The sequence below is a fragment of the Ictidomys tridecemlineatus genome, chromosome 6, assembly GCF_052094955.1.
Source record: "Ictidomys tridecemlineatus isolate mIctTri1 chromosome 6, mIctTri1.hap1, whole genome shotgun sequence".
Taxonomy (NCBI): domain Eukaryota; kingdom Metazoa; phylum Chordata; class Mammalia; order Rodentia; family Sciuridae; genus Ictidomys; species Ictidomys tridecemlineatus.
Window position 1 is genome coordinate 155,499,505 of NC_135482.1, and position 16,873 is coordinate 155,516,377.

The window sequence follows — 16,873 nt, forward strand, 5'->3', positions numbered from 1 at the left end:
CAAATTTTACATCCTATTTAGAAGAAAACACTAGTATTTCCTTAAATAACAGGTTACAGTAGAAAGATACTGCCTGGAAGTTATATTTTCACTTTGGTTCATCTTAGGTTTTTGTGATTTATAGAGTTGTTTGATTCATTTGCTTAGAGTACAATCCTGCCACAAAGTGTTAAAGTGCGAGATACCTATTATTCCTTCAGTATCTGCATTTCTCAAGTTTTATACTCTACTACATCCACAGTATGTCTGCAGTTCTTGGATATTTAAAAAAATAATAGATGGATAAAACTCTTGTAAAAATGCAGATGTCTATAACTACAATGGTACTAAATGGGAAAAAGACAATGAGGGAACGAAGAAAGCAAACATGTTCCACGTGTGAGGAATGTGGTTCAAGTCTTTGGATTTAAAAATGGGTCCCCCTAAAGAAGCTGGCTGTCATGGAATTTCCAGAAAACTTCCTTTTCCCCTCAAAATGGACCTGAAAAGCCTCAATCCAAACTTTTGAAAAGTATAGTTACGAGATGCTATAAATGAAGATCAAGTTGTCAGAGGGAGAATGTCTTCCATTTAACTACGAGTTGTAGCATAGCCTCCTTGGCTGTTGGTGGATCAGTCAAAAGCACTGAAATACAGAAGTGCTTTGGAGCACAGGGGAAAAACGCTGAGCATATTATCTGTCTAAATCAGTAACAGGATTTCATGGCTAGGAAAATTTTTAAAAAAGTAAAATGACTCCAGAATAGATATATCTCTCTTCAACACTAAGTGTAGCAGAATTAACAAAATTTAAAAAAAGATTTACAAGTAGATATAGTGATAACAAAAAAAATACAAGACAGAAAACAAACAAACAAAAGATGAAGTCAATGCTATAGGTTCAATAGTATTTCATGAGACTAAAAAAATCTGTTAACTTTGAAAGCCCTAGCAAAATATCACTCTTGTTTATAAATCACTTATTTATCATATGACCACATGTTGAATCCTTATCTTTCTATATATGGAAGGATCTTACAGTCAGTCTTTAAGTAGTCTGCATTTTTTTGCCAATCTTGTAGTTGAGTATCTTGTTCCAGTCAATTTGGGTGTGGGTAACTGGAAGCCTTGAATGTGATGTCTGACATTGTTTGGTAGTTTTCACTAATTGCAGCCTGATATTTATTTTCTGCACTCTCCATGATTTTAATAAACTCCTTGGCAGTTTGGACTTCATTCAAAACAATTACTAAATCTTATACATTTTTATGACTAACCAACTGAACATTGCCATCTTCAATAGTGAACCTGAATCTTGAACACTCCAACCATCTGTAGGTAATGTAACAGTGAACTTCCACTCTGATCTCCAATGACCATTCCAGTAGTTTTTAGGCTGAAACTGGTGGCTTTCAATACATGCAATAATAGTCTGTTGCCCATCTATAGTTTTAGCATAAACAGAAGCCATTGGAGTAATGATCTTTCACATTGTCACAGGATTCTATCCAAGACTTCAAATCTCCATCTACTTTTTCTGGTTGAGTGTTGCTTGCTTCTTTCTGTAAGTGATCAAACTTAACGGAGATTTTTGTTTCTTGGAACTAAAAATCAGCTATTACCCAGGTTACCATGGGTAATAGCTGATTTTTAAAATCAGCTGAGTTTATTAAATTTTTTTAAATAGCTGAGTTTATTAAAATCATCTATAATTAAGACCTGGTCTTCGTATCCTTCTATCTTCATGGGTGTGAACTGGTCCATGTTACATTGGGCAAATGGATGTGCTTCTCCTTCCATGAGGAGATTGTCATTGTTAGGTAGTAGCCTGACATCATTGAATACTTTATTAAACTCCCTTAGGGGTGCATGAGTGATGAATTTAGCAGCTATGCGTACCTTCTCCTCATCTGACACCTGATCCTTGAAGTTGGCCATCTTGAGTTGCTCTGGCCCAGCCTGGTCGCAGGTGTGAGGCAGGCCCTGTAGTTTATTCCATTCTTGAAATGGATAAGGGTTTGTTTTATGTATGGAATACCCCACTGTTTGGGGGCATAAATGTTTATGATTGTTCCATTTTGTTGACGTATAATTCCCTAAGTAGTATGAAATGTCCTTCTTTGTCCCTTCTGATTAACTCTGCCTTGAAGTCCACTTTATCTGATATGACAAGAGAAACTCTGCTTGTTTACTAGGTCCATATGAATGATATGTTTTTTCCCATCCTTTTACCTTCAGTCTTTGGGTGTCTTTGCCTATGAAGTGAGACAGCATATTGTTGGGTCTTGTTTTTTAATCCCATTTGTCAGTCCATACCTTTTGATTGATGATATTAAGCCATTTATAGTCAATGTTATTATTGAGAAACGATTTTTATTCCTTGTAATTTTGGTTTGTTTCTGGTTTTTAGTTTGAATTAGTTTTCCCATTGATTGATTATTCTAGTGTAGCTCCTCCTTTTGTTTGTTTTCACTTTTATTTTTAATTTCTTCATAAAATATTGAGTATGTTTTGTAGTACAGGATTTCTAGTTATGGATTCTTTTTAACTTTGTTTATCACTGTAGATTTTTATTTCATTGTCAATTCTGAAGCTTAATTTTACTGGGTATAGTATTCTTTTTTTTTATTGGTTGTTCACAACATTACAAAGCTCTTGACATATCATATTTCATTCATTAGATTGAAGTGGGTTATGAACTTCCAATTTTACCCCAAATGCAGATTGCAGAATCACGTCGGTTACACATACACAATTTTACATAATGCCCTATTAGTAATTGTTGTATTCTGCTACCTTTCCTATCCCCTACTATTCTTGGCTGTCCAAGACGTCCTAGCTTTGAGGGTTTGAGTTGAGAAATCAGCTGAGATTTGGATTGGTTTCTGTCTAAATGTGACTGGTTGCTTTTCTCTGGAAGCCTCTAAAATTCTATCTTTATTCTGTATGTTAAGCATTTTCATAACAATGTGCCTTGGTGTGGTCTGTTAAAATTTTAAATAACCCTCATCATAGTCACTTTTCATATCTTTATAAACTTTATCAATATCTATTGTAAATATTGTAGAAATAATTTTTTATCTACTCTAATAATCTTTTGTCTTTACCTGATAATTTTATCTTCTTATATTATTGCAAAAAATATATTCAACTAATATGTGATATTTATTTTGAATTTTAAGTTTATGTTTTTTGAAGTTCACCTTCTCTAGTCTTCCTGTTTCTGTTTCTGCTCTCTTTCTTCTTTTATTTCTTTCCTATATGCTTCCTCCACTTCTGGCTGACCTTTTGTATACATGTTAAGTAATTTAATTTTTCCTCATTTACTGATTTAAAAGGCAAATGTCCTTTTCTGAGATTATAATAGCAAAGGAATTTAACATTTTTGTACTGAAAAGGAATGAAATTAATTGCTTGTATTCTCTTGAAATAAAGAATACTTTCATGTTGATCCTTCTTCCTTGATTTTTATTCAGGTTTTAAGTGATATTTTAATTTCATCATTTTTACTTTATAAATTAGACATTACTATAATTTACACTATAAACGTGTACTTGTAGATATGTGTACACACATTAATCATTCTTTTCTGGTTCCTCTACTTTTTTTTCCTCTGATTATTTTTGCTTCAAATATATTATTACTATCCATTAGAATCCGTTGCTTCAATTCTTTTTTTCATCTGATATTTTCTTGGTTATTACTTTGAAGGATATCCTAATGAGGCCTGACATTAGGTTTTTTTTAGTTATCTTTTAGTGCATTAAAGATATTTTCTCACCTTTGAATTGCTGTTTATGAGAGATGGACCTTTTATCTAAAAGTCTTTACAGTTAATCTTTCCTCTCTCTCTCTGCATTGTTTTACGATATTTTCTGTTTTTGATGTTCTCAAATTTCTCTTATGTGATAGTCGGGATTTATTTATTTAACCTGCTAGAGTTTCTCTTTGAATATTGCATTTTTCTGTCTACTTTCAGAGATGGCAAAACTTTTTCCTCCATAAACTTATTTCCATTCCTGTAATTTACACTTTCAAAATTGCTCCCAGGATGTAGGCTCTCTATTCACCTCACTGATTTTTTTTTTCTGAAGCAGTTTTTTAGTTTGAATCCATTCATTTATTGATTCTTGATTTTATTTCTTGTGCTATAGGAGTACTATAAGGAAATCAGGGCCTCCATCTGATATGATGGAGATTTGGTCTTATTTTTTCTTCTAGGTGCAGGGTGTCTGATTTAATTTCTAGGTCCTTGATCCATTTGAATTGAGTTTTGTGCATGGTCAGAGATAGAGGTTTAATTTCATTTTCTTTTATGTGGATTTCTGGTTTTCCCAGCACCATTTGTTGAAGAGGCTATTTTCCAATTTTTGGTTTTTGGTGCCTTTGTCTAATGAGATAACTGCATTTATGTGGGTTTGTCTCTGTGTCCTATATTCTGTACCATTGGTTTCCAAGTTTAATTTGGTGCCAATACCGTGCTGTTTTTGTTACTATAGGTCTGTAGTACAGTTTAAAGTCTGGTAGAGTGATGCCACCTGCTTCACATTTTTTGCTAAGGATTGCTTTAGCTATTCTGTGTCTCTTATTTTTCCAGATGAATTTCATGACTGCTTTTTCTATTTCTATGAAGAATGCCATTGGGATTTTCATTGGAATTGCATTAAATTTGTATAGTGCTTTTGGTAGTACGGTCATTTTGACGTTATTAATTCTGCCTATCCAAAAACAAGGGAGATCTTTCCATCTTCTAAGGTTTTTAAAATTTCTTTCTTTAGTGTTCTATACTTTTTGTTGTAGAGGTCTTGCACCATTTTTGTTAAGATAATTCCCAGGTATTTTTTTTTCTTGAGGCTATTGTAAATGGGGTAGTTTTCTTAGTTCTCTTTCAGAGGATTTGTCACTGATGTTCAGAAATACCTTTGATTTATGGATGTTGATTTTTATATCCTGGCAATTTGCTGAATTCATTTATTAGTTCTAGAAGTTTTCTGGTGGATTTTTTTGATCTTCTATAGAATCATCTTGTCAGCAAATAGTGCTAATTTGAGTTCTTCTTTTCCTATCCATAACCCTTTAATTTCTTTTGTCTAATTGCTCTGGCTAGTGCCACAGTCTGGCTGGGCAAAATAGCTGGGGGGTGACAAGCAACTTGTGAAGGTTGAAACATCGGGAGCCACTTTATTGTAGAACAGCAGAGGTATTTATACCTAACTCATTATACACAGCTTGTTTCAATTAACATCATCTGATACATCAATTAGTCATTAAGGAATCTCCATCATCTTAATGGCTCCCTGGCATTACTTCTCAAACCACTTCTCCTAGCAAAGTGCCAGGCGCCATCTTGACTTGGTTGTGGCTCTCAACAGGTTAGTATTTCAAGAAGTATGTTAAATAGAAGTGGTGAAAGAGTGGGAGAGTTGAGGGGAGATTTGGGCACTTTCAGTACCTTGATATTGCTTCTAAGCCCCAGCTGGTGTCCCAAGCTGGGAGTTGCCCCAACTAAAGATGGTGACGAAGATGACCCAACATGGAGGTGGCTGCTTTCAGGTCTGATGGAGCCTGGTGCTGGTGTTGTGTGGCTTGTTCTTTGATGCAGCTCTGTGGTATGCAGTATTGTGCCTGGTGACTGTCTCTGGACCCAGGGTGCTGTTCCAAGGTGTAGGGAACTATTGCAGTGGTTGAAGTGACCAGGGGATCCCCATGTTGGTATATTGGGCTCCAAATGGGGGTAGTGGCTGGAGTTCATGTGTGGGTGCTAATGCCAGTGGTCTTAATTGGGCACCTGGTGATTCTGCATGGATGAGTGGCCAGGAGTCCTGCACTGATGCTGAGGCCTGGAGTCCTGTGTGGCACAGGGGCCATGATTCCTGCATGGGAGCAACCATTGTGGGTCTTCTAATCAGTATTCACACTACTTGAATTCCAGGTCCTAGAGTGACACAGAATGCAGCCTCCCTCTAGCCCACCATATTGGATCTCCCCCCAAAATTTGTTTTCCTTTCCACACAGGCACTTCTGGCTTGTACTGTGAGTTCTAAGAATGAATGTTTGTTTAGTCTGCCTTTACTATACAGGCTTATTTCCACTTCACCTGCTTCCTATGGCCCTTGAGAGTCTTGCTTTTTGCCCCTGTGTTCTAGGCTTGATGGAGGCTCAAGGTCACATCTCCTTTTCCTTGTGATATAGCTACCACAGGGTAAAGATTGGATTTCTAGGTCTTTGTACATGCCACCAGAGCAAAAGAGACTTGAGACTAGTTTGCCTCCTTATTATCTTCCTGTTTTATTTTTGCTTTTAAGGAGACCTTATTTTCTTTTTATCTCACATAAGAATTTGGAATTGTTTTAGTGATTCCTAGGAGAGTAGTTATAGATAACTATTTTAATACTAGGAAAACACTATTCAGTAAGAAATTTTAAATTATGAGAGTATTGTATCAACAATCAAAAATCCAAGTTTCTCAAAATGATATAAACAGAAAAAAGAAAAAAAACTTTTTGTCACTTTTTTGTCAGTGGTGCTTAGTGGTGAACCTGTTAGTAGTCCCTCATGTATTTTTTGTACCAAATTTTTAATAGATGTGTCATGTTTATGCTTGTTTTTCTATTTTTAAAACCATACTCTGTTGTAATTAATAGGATATTACTTTTCTATATTCATATATGAACACACTAGCAGCATAACTCCACATGACATATAGCCACAAGAATGGAAAGTTATAATACATGTATGTATAATCAAAATATTGTACCATTATGTATAACTAAAAAGAATTTAAAAAATTTAAAAGAATTTTAAAAAGAGGGGAATGAAATAAAAGGTTATTGGATCTTTGGGCATTATCCTTAGAATGGGATTAGGATATTCTTCTAGGACCCCAGTTAATTCCTGAAGAATGAGTTAATATAAAAGAATGAGCCTGGTACCTGCACTCTGCCTTCCCTCCCCACCCTGGGATTTCTCATTTGTGTGGTGGATGTGCTCCCACCATCGTGATGCCATTCTTCTTTGGAATCTCAGCAGAGAGCAAACACATGGGGCTTGGATGTTTTGCATCTATCACCCTGAGCTAAGTAAAACTCTTTTTAAAATTATAGTATCTTGTCTTAGATATTTCTTGAGAATAATGGAAAATGGATTAGTCCAATCAAAATACTTTGAATACACAAATTACAATTGAGATGAAATAGACCAATTTTTGGAATAGCATGAACTACCATAAGAACATGAACCTTTGATGGTCCAATGAACATTAAAAAATTCCTAATTTGAAAATCTCCAAAAGGATTTTCAGGTATAGATGATATTACTGGAGATTTGCCACACATTTAAAGAATAATTAATGCTAATTCTATGCAATTATTTCTAGCAAGTAGAACATGGAACAATTCACAATTTATTCTATGAAGGTGATAAAAGCACATTATTAAACTGGAAAAGACAGAGCCAAAATAAAATAATGGAAGAAACCCAAGACTGGCTGAAGAAAGTTCATCATGAATATAGACATGACAATCCCTATATAATGCACTTCATTGACAAGCACAGGAAGTCATGTTTGTATAAATTAATGTAGAAAATATAAAATTTAACACCTATGGATAAAAATTATCAAATATAAATAGGAAACATATATTTAAATTCTAATCCCAGACTCAGGAATAAGGACTTTTAAAAATGGCATTATGTGGTAATTACCTAAAAAGAGGTTATAAGGGAATAGGGCAAACATGTAGTTTAGTGTGACTTGTATCTTTATGTGGACAGCAGGGTGGGCTGCTGGTTTATTTGCACAGTGGGCTTTTGGTTCACTGGGACTTGTAAAGGACAACCAGCAGGCTGCTACTTCACTAATATTTGTGCCCTTATAAATAGAACAGGGCAAACTCTTGATTCACTCTGACTTGCATCCCTGTTGATTATCTTCTCTCCTATCTAGTTGTTATGTGTAGTGAAAGATTTGAATTCCCATCCAGGTATGTTCTCCAGGAATTTCTTGGCAGTTCTCCTGAGGGTTCCAATCTGATGTAAACTTATAGCAGAATAATTTCAATAATATGGAGAATGCTGCCCTGCACATCTCCACCTCTCTCAATTTACTGATGTAACAAGTGTATGCACTGTGTGGAGAATCAGGGCTGAATTTGCCTCTGAGGGACTGTGTACCTCAGCATGATAAAACAATATTTTAGGTATCCTTGGGGTCAGCTAAATGTCCCAAGATCTCTCCAAAAAGAAATATTTTCTTAGCTCTCACCTCTTCTATACAGCGAATGAGCCCCCGACATGCCACAATTCTCTTTCTAATGAAGCCTCCACAGCAACTGTCCCTCCAGCCCCTCCATCCTTCTCTCCTCCTGCCACATGTCCACGAGCTGCCGCTACCCAACCTGCATCTTTGGATCCTCTACTCAAGGTGGCTGGGGTAGATGGTATAATCCAGGTCTGTGTGCCTTTCTCTTTGTCAGATCTTTCACAGATAAAAAAGCGGCTTGGGTCCTATAAATAAAGCTCTACCACATATATCAAAGAGTTTCAATATCTGACCCAGTCATATGATTTGATCTTCTATGATGTCCATAGGATCTTGTCTTGGCTTCCAGGATCTGTCCTTTATCACTTTGAATGTTTGGTACTCTAGTGTTTCTAATGAGAGATCTGCTGAAGATCTTATGGGGGAAATTATGATGAACCCTTCCTCCCTCTCAACCTCATAGGTGTGCATACTGTGCTCTACAATGTTTTAGGGAACAGAGCATTTTGTTATAGTATCATAGTGTGAGTGAGGTGCTACCATTTTTTTTGACACCCATTATTTAGTGTTGGAAGAAAAAGAAGTCAAATACCTTGAGTGTAGATATCATGAGGTTGTTCAAAGCCAAAATTATAACAGACTTTTAGAAAAGTTCATTGAAGCACTGTACAAATTTTAATTTTTGAAAAATAAATACCATTTTCCATAGCCTATTGAAGAAAAATCTTCTGGAGTACTTTCTTATTTTTATTCTAAAGTGGAAAAGTCCTGTAGACCCAAAGGGAGATGGCCAATGGGGGGTGATGCCCAGGCATGATTTGGCTATTTCTTGCTTTGACCTCATAAGGAGCCAATTTGAGAAAATTTTAAACACAGGATATATAAGAGAATGGCTCTGGTTGGGTTTTTGTCCATAAGCATGGGAAGTTCTTGGTGGTGACTTGTTGAACTCCCAGATAGCATGCTGAGTGGTTGTGGTCTTTGGAGATTAGTTCCTTGATTTGGGTTTCTCTCTCTTGTTTTTTGATTTTTTTTTGTTAATTTTTTTAAGCTAGCATCCTTAATTGGTGTCCCTGCTTAGGAAGAACAGTAAGAATAGTCAGATTAGTATGGACCCCATTACTCTCATGAGAAGCCTCTTTATTATGAGGTCTTGAGGGACCCCAGTACTCTCATGAGAAACCTTTTTATTATGAGGTCTTGAGGGACACTGGGCAAGGGGGGTTTGGTCATGTGAAACTATCCCACCATCTCTGCAGTGGGACAGTAGTGGTGATGAACGTCCTGCCAAAGGGAAAGAGGAACTCGGTGGACTGCTCTGAAATAGACATGATGAAGACCTTGAACCATGCAAATGTGATCCAGCTCTTTCAGGTTACTGAAAGCTGTAAAAATGTCTACATTGTGATGAAACATGCAGGTAGAGAACTGGTACATCACCTCATTCTGCCTGGGGGCATGCAGGAAGAGAAGGCCTAGAGACTGTTCAGGGAGATCATGTATGCCATGTGCTACTGCCATAAGATGCGCATCTTGCACTGAGACCTGAAGGCCGAGAACATTGTGCTGGATGCCAGAGGCAACATCAGACTGATTGACTTTGGCACAATCATCAGGTTCAAGCCTGGGCAGAAGCTGACCAAGTTCTGGGGCACTTTCCAGTACCTTGCCCTGGAAGTCATCCAAGGGTAAGTACATACCCTCCCACCCCCCAGTGGACAGCTGGAGCCTGGGTGTCATTCTGTATTTTATGTTGAAAGGGAGCTGCCTATTTAGGGTGGCCAGTACTAAGGAGACAAATCTTGTTCCCAAAGTTGGACTTTCCCCAGCATGTCTCCGCTGAGGCACAAAGACTCATCAAGGAAATACTGACAGTGGACACCACAGCAAGGCTTTTGTTAGGAAGTCTTTGAGGACACTTGGCCAAATCAAGTTGCGAAGTACATAGCCTATCATAATGTGCCCCGCCCCAACCTCTCAGACTCCACAGTATTGACAATCCTCTTGGACACAGGTTATGACCCATATAATTCTGGAGTGTCTCTGTCCAAAAGAAAGTTCGATGATGTGATGGCTACACACCACATGGTCCAGCAGCAGATAAGCCAGGACAGGCTGCATGAAGACTGGGTGAAGGAGGGTTGTACCCTGCCCATGCCCCATGGATCCTTCCAATTTCCCTGTCCTCCCAAAGAGGAGTGCAAGTGAGCCTACTGTTCATACCTTCCGTTTGCCCTATGAACACTTGCCACCTGACCCAAATGGTCAGGGCAGCAGAGTGTCAGAAGGGCCAGCATGCCTTCTATTAGACTCTGCTTCCTGCATGAGAAGACCCCCACTCCAAGCCTAGCCTCCCAGCATGACTCTGTGTCCAATAAGCAACAACCCTGCATATCATCATCATAAGAGGGCAATTTCTCCCAAGATGCCACCATGGTGCCTCCCCATGGCAACAGCAAAGGCTGGAAGAGGTGACTGGGGGAATCACCATCTGCTTTCAACTACTGTGCTATTTCTTGCTGTATTAGTGAAATGTAGCTCCAAAGCAAGGAGAGCAGAAAGGTGCTAGATTCATAAAAAGGGTTGTTCCAATGTGAATTCAGAGCTGAGATGGACCAAACCAATAGACAGCCAGCCAGATGGCCCTTTGTTCTGTGGATGCTGTCATCACTACAAGGCATTGGTTGTGTGAACTCAAACAGCTGCAGGATTGAGTGGATATATTGGCTCGGGCTTCTCCGCATGGGTTCCAGCCAGGAGTATATCTGGATCTTCCTGGACATCAGGAGTCTCCCTTGCTCTGACCTGCAAGAAACATTAGATGAGACAGTTTTCCCTAGGATACTTACCTATATCCTGCTCTTCTCTGTCCTTTATCCCATGCTCCTGGAATAGCAGAAGTACTTTTTTTTTTTTTCCGGGGGGGTGGGATGGGTATCGGAGAAGGACACCAAACCACTGGGCAATATCCCCAACCCTATTTTATTTAGAGGCAGGGTCTCACTGAGTTGCTAAGCCCCTTGCCATTGCTTGGGCTGGCTTTGAACATGGTCCTCCTTCCTCAGCTTCCGGAGCTTCTGGGATTACAGGCATGCAGTACCAGGCCCAGAGAAATACTTAATAAATTTGTCTCTTTCAAATTGCATAGTCAAATTTGATGTTCCAAAGATTAAAAATGAAGGCTGATATTAAAAAAAGGCGGTGTTTCAGAGTGAAGTCTGGAACCCAACAGACATCCTCTCCAAGACCTGGATCACTGTACCTCTCTCTCCTATTCAATATAGATAAGATTTGCTCACCTGAGCCAGTGTAGATAAAGATTCACCTTAGCAAGTGTATAAGGGAACTTGCTTGGCTTTAGCCAATGTAGATGGGGATTCAGTTGCCTTAGCTAGAGTAGAGGGTCTCTTGCCTCTAGCCAGTGTAGATGAGCACTCACTTGCTTTGATCTAGAACCAATGGAGCCTTGCTGTCTTTAACCCAGTCGTACGGAGATGTTGCTTTGGAGCCAGTGTAGACATGACTGGCTTTGAGCTAGTGGTCTTTGGCAGAAGGAATCCCAAGATGTGTGGAGTGGGTAGGTGCCAACTGTTGGAGAATCACATCTGAGAAGGCATTGGAGACCCTAGAGTGTTCTACGGCATCATCTCCTTCATACTGTCTGCAGGGAAGTCAGATGCGGGCCAGGTGGTAGGGGTGGGCCTGCCTGGAGCAGATGACTGTGTGCCTTACCACCTGTTATGTTGCCTCACCACCCAAAACTTCCTCATGGGCCCTGCTGAGGGTAGTAGAGAAAGGAGCACATGGAGTTTGGGGAGTGGAGATGACAAGCCATCTTATGGATGCTATTTACATAAAAGCAAAGTGTACCAATGTGGAACTGCTCTTTGCTTTGGGTTCTCTTTTTGCCAAAGTTTGTAATTGAAGTGTGTACAAAGAAAGAGTGGGAAATACTTGGGTTAGCCAGATTGAAAGCTTCTAACACCTTCCTTCCCTGATAGCTCTGCAGGACTGTGCCCCCAGAGCTTCTCTGGCAGCTTCTTCCTGCTATTACTTTTAGTAGTCAGAAAATGGGATACCTTTAAAAAACAAATGCATGTCACATGTGTCAATTTAGTATTTTGCCCTTTTCTGATAGGGCCCAATTGTGAAATTATCAGATATTTGGAAGCATTTTAAGGAGAAACTCTTTGAATCTTTTTCTAGAGAAAAAAATCCCAATGGTGGTAAAACCCTCTAAGATAATCCCTCTAAGTCACTTCCCAGGTGTGCAGCCAGGAAATGGACATTTTGGGATCCAACCTTGGCCTAGGGAAGGGATTGCCTAAGAGCTGCCTGAAAGGTTAGAATGTGCAGGAGGTTCTGGGAAGCAGGAGAGGCCTACTGAGGATCACGGAGGAGTGTGCCTGAAGAGGAAGCCCAGGCCCAGGTGACAACTCTAGGCCCACATTGGGACAGCCACAGGGGTGTGCAGGGATCCTGGAGGATGGGAGGGAGGCAGTATAGAGGAGGAATGCCTTTTTGCATTTTGTGTGGCTTGTTCTCAGGAGCGGAAGAAGAAGGTATCCTGGGATGGAGTTTTCCTTGAGGACTGCCACTTGGCCAGGCTGGCACTTGTCAGGCAGGTGTTCTCCCTATGGCTCCTAGAAACAGATGTTAGCCTCTCTCTGGGGGCAGTATAACTCCCACTCTAGGTAGGAAGGAAGGGATGTTTCACTTACTCAATTATTTTAACATATGGATGCCAAGCTCCTTTTTGAGGCCTTTCCATCAATTAGCACTGAAACCATGGGATCCATCCTTACAACTTCCACTGTTGGTCTTAGATGCCTCTTCTCCCCAGGGCCTCCTTGCTCCACAACTTCCTATGGACTCTTTTTGCCTGCTGAACAGAAATTCAGTTAAGTGGGGGTGGTGGCTGTAGTCAGTGCAAATCCCCATAAGAGTTTATCATTAGTGGTCTAGAAATCCAGATGTGTCATTCATGTTCACAAACCCTGAATAAAACAGATCTCATTTTTACAGTGACAGCTAAATAAACCTGCTTTTCTTTTTTGAATAATATATGCAGCCTCAGGGAAAACATGAGTATAACAAAAAATGATTAGTGCAACTCAACAACTTTAAACACACAACTATACAGTTTAGATGAAGTAGATCAATTTGTTTAAATGCATGGACTACCAGAAGAACACAGACATTTATATGGTCCAGTGACCATTAAGAAAATTAAGTTCCTCATTTGAAAATCTCCAAGAAGATCTTCTTGGTAGCAATTTCTACCTAAGCCTCCTCATAATAAGAGTAAAGACAATGTTCCTGTGGTGACTGATGAACAGGAATATCTAGGGTTGACACCTTCACCAGAAGTTAGGAAGCAATCTTAGAGGGAGTATGTCCTTGATAACAACCTTGTGATTTTGGATATACATTCTCCAGAAGAATGAGAGAATGTACTGTTTTAAATCATGACTTCGTGGTACTTTGTTATGGCTGCCTTAGGAAAGTCATACACAGGGGAGCCTAATTTGATAAAGCTTAATTTGATCAAACTTGTGTAGCTAATATTCTATTTGATGGTGAAAGGATGTCAAGAAAGAATGCCCAGTCTCACAACTTTATTCACCAGTGCTGGAAGTTTTAGCCAGAGCATTAAGGCACGAACAGGAAATGTAAAGCCTACAAATCACAGAGCAAGAAAGAAAGCAGTCCCCATTTGAATATGACATGATTTTACACAGCAAGTATTTTTAAAAGCTTCCAAGAACTCCTAGAACTTAAGTTCAGCAAGATTCAGAATAAATATTATTCAGAATAAAATCCATTTTATTTCTCTACAGGAACAATAAACTTGTGGAAATTAAGCTAAAAACACAGTTGCTCCAAAAAGGTACTCAACTGTATTTCTAACAACATATATTATGGGCCTTTAATACTGAAAAGTATAAAATGTTGATGAAGGAAGTCAAAGAAGATCCAATACAGGGTAAGACATTCCATGTTTATGAAGTAGGAGATTGTTTTATTTGTTCATTTGGTTTGTAGGCAAAACCCAATTCCTTACCTTAAAGGAATGAGGGTCCTACTTGCTTTTTGGCTCTTTGCTGAGAAAATTCTCATTTTCTAGAATCCACTTGGAGTCCACCAAGAGTCCCTGGCTTTTTTCCCCCTGCCTTCATTTTCAGAATTAGTAACGTGGGTTGAGTTCCTCTCATATTTTGACTCTTCCATTTCATCTTCCTTATTCAGTTTAAAGAATCATGTGATTAGATCATAGCAATTGGGTAATCAGGATAATCTCCTCATTTGAAGATCATCTGATCAACCATATTTCCTGCTTTACAACATGAGGCAATATATTAATAGGTTCTGGGGTTTAGATTGTACATATCTTTTGGTGGGCACAGAGATTACCCTACCTACCACACATGCCTAGCCCTTTGATGGCTTCCTGTTGCCTGCAGCATTGTATATAACATTTTTAAGATCACACTCTTTCCTCCTTGGTTGTTTTTACTTCTGATGCAGCTACCTGCGGTGTTTAGCACAGGTCATATCTTTTATGGTTAATGTTTCTGTGTGTATTCTCTCCTTAGAAAATTCTCTCCTTTCCACAACTTAATTGTCAAAACTCAAGTCAAAAGTCAGAGGCTTTAGAATCACAGGGGAGAGAGAGAGAGAGAGAGAGAGAGAGAGAGAGAGAGAGAGAGAGAGAGAGAGAGAGATAGATTACTTTCTGTTTCCATAGCACCATGATTATATCAATTATTGTGTTGTGGAAATGATTTCAGTTTACATTTGTTTTAACCACTAGTCTCTAGTGCTTGCAAAGGTATAGAACATATTTTATTCATTTGTATTTTTCTTTCTAATGCAGGATCAAGCACACAATGAGCCCTTTAAGTGGGAGGAATAACTAGATATGGTGGGGTGGGAGGGGAAGGAAGGGGGCATGGGGTTAGAAATGATTATGGAATGTGATGGACATTAATATCCAAAGTACACATATGAAGACATGAATTGGTGTGAATATATTTTTTATACAACCAGAGACAAGAAAAATTATGCTCTATATGTGGAATAAAAATTGTAATGCATTCCACTGTCATATATAAATAAAAAACTTATTTTTAAAAAGAGTGATTGAATTTGTAACGGAACACTTGCTTTTAGTGGTAATGAAGTTGTATCATTTGAGCAGTAATCAGTCAAATTCTGAAGTGTGATATAGGAAAGGGACTCCAGACTCATCACCTTTAGTTTAGTATGGACACCAGTTCTGAAACAGAATTGATGCTTTCAGTATCAAGGTGAAGATAGGCTCAGTAATGCTGCCTAGAAAAAGTGTTCCAACTATGACCTTTCCTACCTTATGAAGTAAGGGCCTAGGCCTGGGTTTCAGCACACCTAGATGGTATTTCTAAGTGTCCTTAACCTCTCTTGTTTGGCCCTTCTATTACATAAAAAAATAAAAGAGGATTCAGTTTCATTTTAAACTATTTATTGAGTGTTTAGTCCATCCCAACACTTTGTCAAATAAGAAAGGGTTCTTATCCTTAGAAAATTTCATTGGGTAACATTGCTATTATAGCCTGGTCGATGTAATCAAGCTCTGATAATCCATAGTGTTTTCCTTCCTCTAAGCACATTTGAGAAGATAGGTAACAACTTTACACAAAATAAGGATGGGAAGGTCATTGTTTGGGATACATACTTGATAAAGCTATGCTGCTTTTGGCCAGGAGGTAAATCTGAGATCTGACTAGTGTCTCCATTGCTTATTGAAGTGACTAGCTGTATTTGCTTCCTAAAACCAATGAGATGTCAGAAACAGCTTTAAACACTTTTGCTTTCATCCTGTGTCTCTGCAAGCAATAATTGAATTTCAAAGACTAATCTGCTTTTCAATATTCAAATGTGGTTTGAACATTGTGATTCTAGTCTTGCTCTTTGCTTTCTCCCCTGAATCCCCCTCTGCCTTTGTCTTCTTTTCTCTTTATGAAAGTCTGGTTACCTCTTAGCCTCTTATCCTACATGGAGAATCATACCAGGAAGTGCCAGGAAGTGCTACTTGATCACAAAAGTTTTCCTTAAAGCAAATAAGAAAGTGAAGAGTTTAGTATTTCCTGTTACAGAATTTTAAGAGGCAAATTTTGGCCTGGCATGGTAGCTCATGCCTGTAATCCCAAATGACTTGGCAAGAGGCAGGAGGATCACAAGCTGAAAGGCAGCCTCACACAATAGTGAGAACCTGACTCAGATTAAAATTAAACAATAATAAAGACAAAAAGGACTAGGAATGCAGTTCAGTCTCCAAAGTCTATGTCTCTTTCATACACACATAGAGGAGATTTTGTGTTAACATTTAATGTACTATATTTTGTGTTTTCCAGTAGGAAGTCATACTGATCTCTTTTCTATTGTGAAGAGGCAGGATTAACATAGTGCACATGTGTCCATAAATACAGTTTATAGTCAACGCGCATAAGGTTCTGGGTGATGTTGCCTGCTTCTCTTTTCTCACTGAGGTTTGCTTTGGTTATTCTGGGTCTCATTTTTTTTCCAAATGAATTTCATGACTGCGTTCTTTGGAATTTTAATTTAATTGCATTAAATCTGTATAGCACTTTTGGT

General features: G+C 38.6%; 1 protein-coding gene, 1 long non-coding RNA gene and 1 pseudogene across 3 annotated transcripts in view; 1 reads left to right on the forward strand and 2 right to left on the reverse strand.

The window, feature by feature from the left end:
• The window catches only part of LOC144365062 (uncharacterized), a 162,997-nt gene that overhangs the window by 55,966 nt on the left and 90,158 nt on the right, over positions 1-16,873 (forward strand). The gene's annotated exons all lie outside the window — the stretch shown is intronic.
• Positions 1,028-1,917, reverse strand: LOC101972897 (F-actin-capping protein subunit alpha-1 pseudogene; annotated as a pseudogene).
• The window catches only part of LOC120888434 (von Willebrand factor A domain-containing protein 8-like), a 183,708-nt gene continuing 175,730 nt past the window's right edge, over positions 8,896-16,873 (reverse strand). Inside the window, exons 7-8 of the mRNA XM_078015851.1 lie at positions 12,961-13,121; positions 8,896-11,044 (exon numbers count right to left, since the gene is read on the reverse strand). Of these exons, the coding sequence (XP_077871977.1) occupies positions 13,105-13,121 (17 nt within the window). The 3' untranslated portion in view covers positions 8,896-11,044; positions 12,961-13,104. The remainder of the gene's footprint in view (positions 11,045-12,960; positions 13,122-16,873) is intronic.